At 49.3% G+C, this 9,615-nt stretch overlaps 1 protein-coding gene across 1 annotated transcript; it reads left to right on the plus strand.

The window, feature by feature from the left end:
- The first annotated feature begins 1,658 nt into the window (after window positions 1-1,658).
- LOC309514963 (GTPase IMAP family member 8-like) lies at window positions 1,659-6,418 on the plus strand. Its single transcript, XM_082192503.1, has 2 exons — window positions 1,659-2,685; window positions 3,971-6,418. The coding sequence occupies exons 1-2, from the start codon at window positions 1,878-1,880 to the stop codon at window positions 4,627-4,629; spliced, it is 1,467 nt and encodes a 488-aa protein (XP_082048629.1). The 5' UTR covers window positions 1,659-1,877; the 3' UTR covers window positions 4,630-6,418.
- The last annotated feature ends 3,197 nt before the right edge of the window (window positions 6,419-9,615 follow it).

Here is a 9,615-nt window from a genome sequence, read left to right on the forward strand (position 1 = left end):
ATAATGCTTTTGATAGGGTAGAGTAGGGAGCACTGGGAATGAATTTGTGGCCCCCAAGGAGGCGATGGCCGGAAAAAGTTTGGGAGCCACTGATCTATTGCATTAGACAGAGAATTCTCATAATAATAATAAAAAATAATAAAATAATGTTACTTATATCCTGCCCTCCCCAGCCAAAGCCGGGCTCAGAGCGGCTAACAACAGTAAAAATAGCACAGTGTACATAAAATCATAGTCAATTAACTGAAATACATTCTAATCAATTCAGAATCAAATGAATGGCAACCATTGGTCTAGAGTTCTATGGGGTTTACAGAAGGAGAGAGGGGGTCAGGCTGTGCCTTGGCCAAAGGCCAGGCGGAACAGCTCTGTCTTGCAGGCCCTGCGGAAAGATGTCAAGTCCCGCAGGGCCCTAGTCTCTTGTGACAGAGCGTTCCACCAGATTGGGGCCACGGCCGAAAAAGCCCTGGCTCTGGTTGAGGCCAGCCTAACCTCCCTGTGGCCTGGGACCTCCAAGATGTTTTTATTTGAAGACCGTAAGGTCCTCCGTGGTGCATACCAGGAGAGGCGGTCCCATAGGTCATCAGCAGGACGAGGCTAGTGATCTTCCTGGGGTCAGCTAAAACACTTTTTTCAGGCCACAGACAGGCTGCGAGGGAAGGAGCAGAGCAAAGGCTGAAATGATCTCTGTGCCAATCTCATCTAGCACTGATGAGAAACTAAGGCAAAAACGAGACAGATCTCGAATACACACAGCCAGCAACTTTTCCCTGAGTGTGACTCCGGTCAAGGGAAGCGACATAATGAAGTTTCTAAGCTTTGGATAAATCACTGCAGAGGGTTAGAGACATCCATCATTCCAGTTGTACATCTTTTGTGGGAACAGATTTGGAGCGCATGAACTGCCTTACAGAATCACAGAACCATGGAAGGTTCCCCCAAAGATCCTCTAGTCCAGCCTTTCCCAGATGTTGTTGAACTCCCATCACCCCTAGCTAGCAAGGCCGGAGCTCAGGGATGATGGGAGTTGTAGTCCAACAACATCTGGGGACCCACAGGTTGAGAACTGCTGCTCTAGTCCACCCCCCTGCAATGTTCCTATTAACACCACCCACACATTTAGACTCCTAGTTGCAACAGGCCACCCCGAGATATACTCTTACGGTGCCATCACATCACCTCTCAGCTATGCATTTACCGTATTTTTCGCTCTATAGGACGCACTTTTTCCCCTTCAAAAATGAAGGGGAAATGTGTGTGCATCCTATGGAGCGAAGACGCCATAGCCCCGCGACCCTCTCCTGGCTGGAGAGGTGACGCGCGGCTATGGCAGGAGCCTCTTTAGCCGCGCGTCACCTCTCCAGCTGGGAGATCACGCGGGGGGCAAAAGAAGCCATAGAAGCTTTCCGCTGCTCCCCGACCTGCTCTTTGGGGCTGGTGGTGGGCTTCCCCCCGCCAGCCCCAAAGAGCAGGTTGAAAGGATCCTGAAGCCTGGAGAGCGAGAGGGGTCGGTGCGCACTGAAGGCGCACCTGAAGGCGACTGAATGCACCTTAAACGGCACCTTGTTTTAGAGGGGGAAAACAAGAGGGGAAAAATTCTCCCCCTCTCTGCGCAGCACCTCCTGCCACTTCGCTGAAGGGGCACTGGGCAGAGAGGGGGAGAATTATTATTTTTTTGTTCTCCCCCTCTAAAACAAGGTACGTCCTATTGTCCGGTGCGTCCTACGGTGCAAAAAGTACGGTATTTATTTTTTGCAAAACAGATGGACTCCTTCCATCTCTGCTTACATGACATAACTTAGGGGGTCCCCAGCCTAGGGCCCCTCCTTCAAAACTACAGGCAAAACACCCCGTGCAAACCCCCCAAAATCAATGAAATGCACTGGTTTCCTACACAACCTTCCTTGCACCCTCTAATACCTGAACTTTCCTCAACAGCACCAAATCCTGAGAGCCAGATTCCGACAGAGAGCAATGAAGTGCGGATTGTCCTCGTGGGGAAACCAGGAGCAGGAAAAAGTGCCACAGGAAACACCCTTCTCGGGCGGGAGGCATTTGAGGTTGGCACCGTGACGAGATCCTGCCAGTTAGGAATCGGGAAATGGAAGGGAAAGCGGCTAGTCCTCATTGACACGCCTGCTGATTTTGACCTGGGGAGCGGCACAGCCAAGGATTCCCCTGACTCCCAGCACTGCCTCCGTCTATCCAGACCGGGACCACACGCTTTGTTGCTGGTCAGCCACCACTGTGGCGATGCAGACTATAAGGCAGTAGAATGGGTTCAGGAGATATTTGGCTGCGAAGCCATGAAGTACACAATTGTTGTACTCACTGGGGAAAAACTGGACAGCGCAGCTTTGGAGGAACATCTCTCCGGCCCAGAATACCAACGCCTTCAGAACATGATTGGTCACTGCAATTTCCAGTGGTTCTCGGTCGACAACCGCAACCAAAGCGAGAGGGAGACGCAGGCTGAGAAACTGCTCTCCTTGGTGGAGGCCATGGTGGAGAAGAACCAGGAGAAGCCGTTCTGCTGGCCTGAAAGGGTTGGGAGTCCTACCTCGATCCCAAACGAAAAGGACCTTTCTGGGCACCCACCAGAGGAAGAGAAGCCGCAGGAGGCCGTGGAGATTCCAGGAACTGAGGGGTCCGGAGTGGGAGGAGGAGAGAGCCCCCCTGTTCAAAGTAAGCACTCCTGGCAGGGTTTCCTTCCAGCTTCAGCCTATTCCTCCTGGTTTGCAGTGTGTAAAGTTTTTTTAAGAAAAATCATAGAGTTGGAAGAGACCCCAAGGGCCATCGAGTCCAACCCCCTGCCAAGCAGGAAACACCATCAGAGCACTCCTGACATATGGTTGTCAAGCCTCTGCTTAAAGACCTCCAAAGGAGGAGACTCCACCACACTCCTTGGCAGCAAATTCCACTGTTGAACAGCTCTCACTGTCAGGAAGTTCTTCCTAATGTTTAGGTGGAATCTTCCTTCTTGTAGTTTGGATCCATTTATTTTATAAAATAAAATAGCAAATTTACTTCCCGTACAATAGATGCTTTCCAAATCTACCTCTTAAGCCAGCCCACTTCCTTGTTTCGCTCCTTTTTCGCAATATGTAAGCGCACACTCAATGTGCAAAATACTTTTGAACCCTTGGAAACAGGACTACAAGGGGGTGGAAGGGAAAAGTCTGTAATAAACATGTTCTGTCTCAGAGTGACATCTAGCAGCCCTGGAGGCAACTGCAAGGAATGAGATTGAGCGCTGTTTGAAATTAGTAGTAGTAGTAGTAGTATTTCGTTATTTATACCCCGCCCATCTGACAGGGTTTCACCAGCCACTCTCAGCGGCTTATAGCACATAAACAACTGTAAAACATTAGACATGAAAGGCACAGGCTGGACAGAGCAACTGACGCCTCTGCTTCAGGTTTGTTTCCAGGCACAGTTTAAATTCCTGGGTTTAGGCTTTAAACCCAAAACCAGTGGTTCTGAGGCTTTTGGGGCCACTGCTCTCTTGGTTCTGTAAACTCATTCCCAGTGCCGCCTTTCCCAACCCACTAAAAACATAATTCAGAATAGAGATTTGCACCACCTACTAAGGAAGAGAATAACGCAATGAAATTCAAAACAGCAAGAATTAATTGCACGGTTTAAAATCCGATTCCTGTATTCAGTCAGTCAGTCAGTTTCTTTATCACTGTCCATGACCAGTAGTCAAACAGAATCTTTGCCCAAATATATAAAATAGCACCAAACAGAACAAAAGAGAGAACTTTAACATTGAAATTACTAGCAACTGTATCGTGCTGTAATAAAGAGATAGGTTGAGCTTTCTGCATCCCATTCTATAGTTAACTGCTTGGGCAGTTCAGGAAATTCAGATTGCAAAAGTGACGCCTTACAAGGGCTCTAATCAGTACAAAGTGTTGATCCCCAGGAGAAGCTTTAGGATTCCTCAGCTCTGTTCTTCTCTTTCCAGCAACATTAACAGATGCAGCTGATCCCGTTTCAGCAGAGCAAAAGGAGCTTTGCATCGTCATTGTCGGAAAGTCCGGGGTTGGCAAAAGTGCGACTGGAAACACCATCCTTGGGAAAAAGAGGTTTGACTCCAGGCTTGAAATGACCCCAGTTACAAAGTCTTGCTGGTTAGGAATAAGAGAGTGGAGGGGGAAGCAGGTAGTTGTCATTGACACGCCTGCGATTTTTGACTCTGATGGAGCCAGAAATTCTACTGAGATTGAGCACTGCCGACGTCTCTCCCAGCCCCGCCGCCATGCTCTGGTTCTGGTCGTCCCAGTGGGCCGATTCACAGAGGAAGACCACCAAGTGGTACAGCGGGTGAGGAAGACATTCAACAGTAGCGACGACCAGGAGCGCATGGTGGTTGTCTTCAGCCACAAAGAAAGGTTGCAGAATGAAACATTGGAAGATTACATATCTTCCAGTGACAACAAAAACTTTCAGGAACTGAGGGATCAGTGTGATGGACGGTTTTGCAGTTTCAACAACAATGAAACAGGAGACCAGCTTGCAGCCCAAGCTGAGGAATTGCTCTCCATGATTGGGAAGATGGCAGAGAAGAATCAAGGCGATCCTAAGATGACAAAGTTGGACAAAGTTGCTGAGGCAAATGCATAAAGAACATACTCTGGTTTTCTCCCTCTTGGACTACCGCGCTCTGTGTGGAGCTACCTTTGAAGGGGACTCAGAACCGGACAACTAATCCAGAATGCGGCTGCCAGACTGGTGACTGGTGACATTTCAGATGCGCCAATAAATGCAGAACACAGCGGCCAGGGTTTTCACTTTGCGCAGCTCACTTGGAAAGAGCATCACTGAGTACCTATCCAAATCTGAACACTTTTCAAAGCACTAGTGTTTACCTTTAAGAAATTGGGGGTCAAAGGCATGGATAAGGTCATCCAAGGTCATCTAAGGAGGTCCTTCTTCTCTTCATGCCTCCCCTGCTAAGGACCTTAAGAAGAGCTCTGCAGGATCAGGCCCAAGGGAGCAGTCCAGCAGTCTCTCCCCACAACGATTGACCAGATGCGCCCGAATGAAGCCCACAAACAGCATGGACTTTGCCTCAATAACTGGGCCAGCAATGCCTCTGAATCCTGAAGAAGTGTGCATGCACACGAAAGCTCATACCAATAACAAACTTAGTTGCTCTCTAAGGTGCTAATGGAAGGAATTTTTTTATTTTGTTTCAACTATGGCAGACCAACAGGGCTACCTACCTATAATCTGAATCCTAGCTGCTGGAAGCCACAGGATAGAAATCAGATCCTGCTTGCTGGTTTCCTACAGGCCAGAAGGTTTCAACCTTTTTGAGTCCACAGCTCCCTTGACCAGCCTTCTTTCTGTGGCCCCCCTGTGGGGCTCAGGAGCCCAGTCATGCCACCCCTTGCCTGCAGAGCCGGCAGCCCCTCACCCATTTTCAAACACCCTCCCTTGCGGAGTGTGCCCTCAGCCTCCTCTCCCCTCTCCTTGGGAGTCCTCTGGGCAGCCGCTGCTGCCGCCCCTGGTCTCTGAGCTGCCCTCCTGCCCCATAGAGAGGTGCCTCCTCACCCTGCCTCACAGGGCCTGGGACTTGTCTGTCCATTCCCAACAGCAAGAGCTGGCTGGCTGGGCTCCCTCGCCAGCTTGCTTGCTTACTCTGAGGCCGCCTCACCTCCTGGCACCCGGCACCGCCTGGCCAGTCCCAGAGACACCATTCGCCTGGGGAGCTTGTAGCCAGGACTGCTGCAACAAACAGCCTTGGGGAGGCAGAGAAGCAAGAGGGCAATAGAAGAGGAAGGAAAGAGGGACAGAGACCAGTGTTGCCAGCGGCACCCCTGGCCATCCTTCAAGGCACCCCATGGTGCCACCACACACTGGCTGAAAACCACTGGCTTAAGGCGACTGGTTGCCCATTGTGAAAATGGAATGCTGGACTTGCAGCCATATCCCATGATGGACTTGTAGCTTAACAGGATAGGCCCCTCTGTCCGTCCTGCTTGCCTTATCTTCCCTTTATTTACCTTCTCTCTGTTACCACTATCCTGTCAATCTGCGGAGTAAAAACTTAAAAAGCGATGCAGATCTTTTCTGTGTGTGTGAAGAGCCTGCCAGAGAGTTGATGTTTTGCTTAAACCTTCTGGGAAGCAGCTGGTTTCCTCTGCTTCTGTTATCTCTTCTGCAAGGTCACGCTGACTGCAACAGTCAGGCCAGGAAGAGCCCGGGCTTCACTTCTGACTTTCTCTTTCTATCACTTTGTTCTGATGTGGTGTGTTCTGTTCTGTGTATAGTGTTAAGAGTTTATGTTTATTATAAGTTCTTAGTTTAAGTCTGCTGCAACTGGATTTTTATGGACTCTGCCAATCTTGAATGTATTGGATTTGTGACCATTATGCCTTCAGCAACAGTAAAGCTCTTCTGGATGAAATATTGCCTCTGGTCTATATTTTGGGGGACTCTGCTACGTGTTTTTCTTCCTCTGGCAACATTTGACACATCCTCCTCCCGCATTCGCTGAGACACCCAGGCAGTTTTCTTTCTCAAGGTCTCCCAAGTGCCACCACTAAGGGGACCATGCAGGAGGTATTCTGGCAATGACCATGTCCCTTACACCCATAAAACTGTTTTGATCCACAGAAATATGAGCTTAAGATGTGGATACCAATGGGAGGTAGGATCAGGGTGTTGCCCCCATTCCCTTCACAGGGACAGTCAAGACCTCCTGCAAATTGTACCTCTGTGAGGGGAATGTGGGCCTCCGAACAACTCTTGGCACCCTCAACATGCTACAGTTCCCAATCCTGGCTTCCCCCAAAGAACCCTGGGAGTTGCAGGGTGCAGAGTTGATCAGAGACCCCTTCGCAGAGCTACAATTCCCAGAGAGGTTTAACAGTAAATCACCTTTCCCAGGAAAGTCCGAGAGCTATAGCTCTGTGAGGAGCTCTAGCGCTTCCTAACTCCCAGAATTGTTTGGGGAAAGCCGTGACAGTTTAAAGTGGTATCATAGCACTTTATGGTGTGAATAGGGCCTTGTCGCATGCATATTGTTTGACAAACTCACACAGGTTTCCTGGGCTGGAATTCCCAGTCCCCCTGGAAAGAGGAATTTGTTAAACCCACTCTGGAAGGACAATATAAAGAACCATCTTTTAGTACCCATAACAAACAACACAAAATCTTTGGGGGAAGAAGCCATGACTGTTCGGTGGCACTGTAGCACTTTAAATTTACACTGCTAGACTGAGGACTGGGAGCAGCCATGACCATATAACACCAGCCCTGAAAGACCTACATTGGCTCCCAGTACGTTTCTGGGCACAATTCATAGTGTTGGTGCTGACCTTTCAAGCCCTAAACAGCCTCAGTCCAATATACCTGAAGGAGCGTCTCCACCCCCATCGTTCTACCCGGACACTGAGATCCAGCTCTGAGGGCCTTCTGGTGGTTCCCTCATTGCGAGAAGTGAAGTTACAGGGAACCAGGCAGAGGGCCCTCTTGGTGGTGGCGCCCACCCTGTGGAATGCCCTCCCATCAGATGTCAAAGAAATAAACAACTATGACTTTTAGAAGGCATCTGAAGCCAGCCCTGTTTAGGGAATTTTTAAATGTTTGATGTTTTATTCTGTTTTTAATCTGTTGGGAGCCGCCCAGAGGGGCTGGGGATACCCAATTAGATGGATGAGGTACAAGTAATATAATTGTTATTTTTACTGCTACCAATATTCTGGCATGGATGAGTTGAGAAAGATGACAAGGAACCATCAACCGGTGAAGAGTCAGGGATCCTCCTGCTCATTTAAGAGAAATCACCACAGCCAGGAGCCGAAGGAAAGGCAAACTTAATTTTATTCAACAAAGAGGATCAAGCAGTTGTGGGAATAAGGTGCATCATCCAAGCACTAGAGTTCTGCATCAAGCGTCTTCTGGGGAGAGACAGCTCTTGGCGAATCTCTGCTCTCCAGCCACCATTAATGCTGTGCGCGTCCCGTCTAAGTGGTCGCCATCTGGGTGTCTGGAGAGGGCGCAGAAGGAGGGGAAGGATATTCCCAGGGGACCCTGAAGGCAAAGCTACAAAGGTTCGATGTGGCGGTCTTATGCAGAGGATGCTGAGGGGAGAAGCGGGGAAGGGTCTCTCTCTCTCTCTCTCTCTCTCTTACTTACGCACACACACACACTGGATTCGACATTTCTCTCAAAGTTTCAACCTGAGTGACTATCTCCCAGGACTGTCTTCACCCAGTAATTTTTAGGTTTGGGGAGAAAAACCAGAAGGCAACTTCCACCCCTGCCTTCTCCAGGCAGGACAACACTTTTAAAATTGACCTGGGTTGGAAATTGCTTATTTTCACAGCACATTATGATGATCCTTTTTTGCAAAACCACATCGACATGCCAGTTCTGAAAAGGCCACATCAACAAAAACAAAACAAAAACCACTTTTCAATGTTGCCGTTTGCCACAGATTGCTGTACGTGAATAAGCGGTATAACCGCCAGGAGTTTCTTGTGATGGGACCATCTTGGGAGGCCAGTCACGTGAAGTTCCCAAATGTCTCTCTGCAGAGGGAAGGCTGCTTCCTTGCCCCATCCATCTTCTGAGCCAGCAAAGGAAACCTTCAGCAATCTGGTAACACTCCCATGGTGCTGTGCTGGCTGGGGGCTGATGGGAGTTGTAGTTCCAAAAAAACCTCAGCGGACAGCAGGTTGCTGAAGGCTGTGCTGAATGGAGACCCCTGGCCACCCATTATGGATCACAAGATATTTGACAACCACCACCTTTTTTGCAGTTGCAGAAAAACAGCACACAAAAAAGGGGTTTACCAAGGACCTAGTGAGTTATATTTGGACACAAATATTCCCTGGTGGATATGTGGACAAGCTTACCTGTTTACCAGGACCCATGCCTGAAACAGGTTCTCATCTCACACATCAGTTAGGAAAACTCTTTTAACCTGTTCTGGCCACCCAGCAAAGGACACTGAGCAATACCATATCCGTTTTGCATCAGGCACACAGGGCAACCCCTGAGTCCCATCAGGTCCCAACACCAGGAAGGCCCTGCCCATCCTCATACAATGCTTCTCATTCAGCCAAACCATGAATGTGCCCAACGGCTTGGCACAGCCGCTGCCAATCTGGTGCCCTCAAGGTGTGTTGGGAGTACAAATCCCATCATCTCCCTGTCGGCAGAGCCCAGCACATTTGCAGGGAACCAGATTGCAGAAGTCTGGTGCAGCGCTTTGGATTGAAACTTTGGATTGAAACTCTTTAAGTGATTGGTAACATGCCATGTGCAGATCTCTACAGAGGTAAATAACACTTGTTTTCTTTTCTTTCCGAATGCTGCTGCGGTGTGCAACTTCCACAAAGATCTCCGCCTGTCGTGCGCACTTTGAAACAGGAGTGCTTAAAAACGCTTGAAACGTACGTTAACATGTTGAACGCTCAAGTTAAGCCTTGTGTAACAGAGAAACTGAATGCAGGGGAACATCTGCACCGTAGCAGACAGAGTCCATTCCAGGGAGGGAAGGGCAGAGCTCAGTGGCACGACCCTTTTGCAGCTGCTGGGTACTAACCTGGTCAGGGGAGATCAGCCGGGGAAGCTCCCTCAAAACAGGGTTTAAGG

The sequence above is a fragment of the Podarcis vaucheri genome (genome assembly GCF_965113315.1).
Source record: "Podarcis vaucheri genome assembly, chromosome: 12".
Taxonomy (NCBI): Eukaryota; Metazoa; Chordata; class Lepidosauria; order Squamata; family Lacertidae; genus Podarcis; species Podarcis vaucheri.

Coding starts and splice junctions, on each gene's coding strand:
- LOC309514963 (XM_082192503.1), top strand. CDS start 1,878: ATGCACTGGTTTCCTACACAACCTTCCTTGCACCCTCTAATACCTGAA. Junction 2,686..3,970: donor AGAGAGCCCCCCTGTTCAAA/GTAAGCACTCCT, acceptor TTCTCTTTCCAG/CAACATTAACAGATGCAGCT.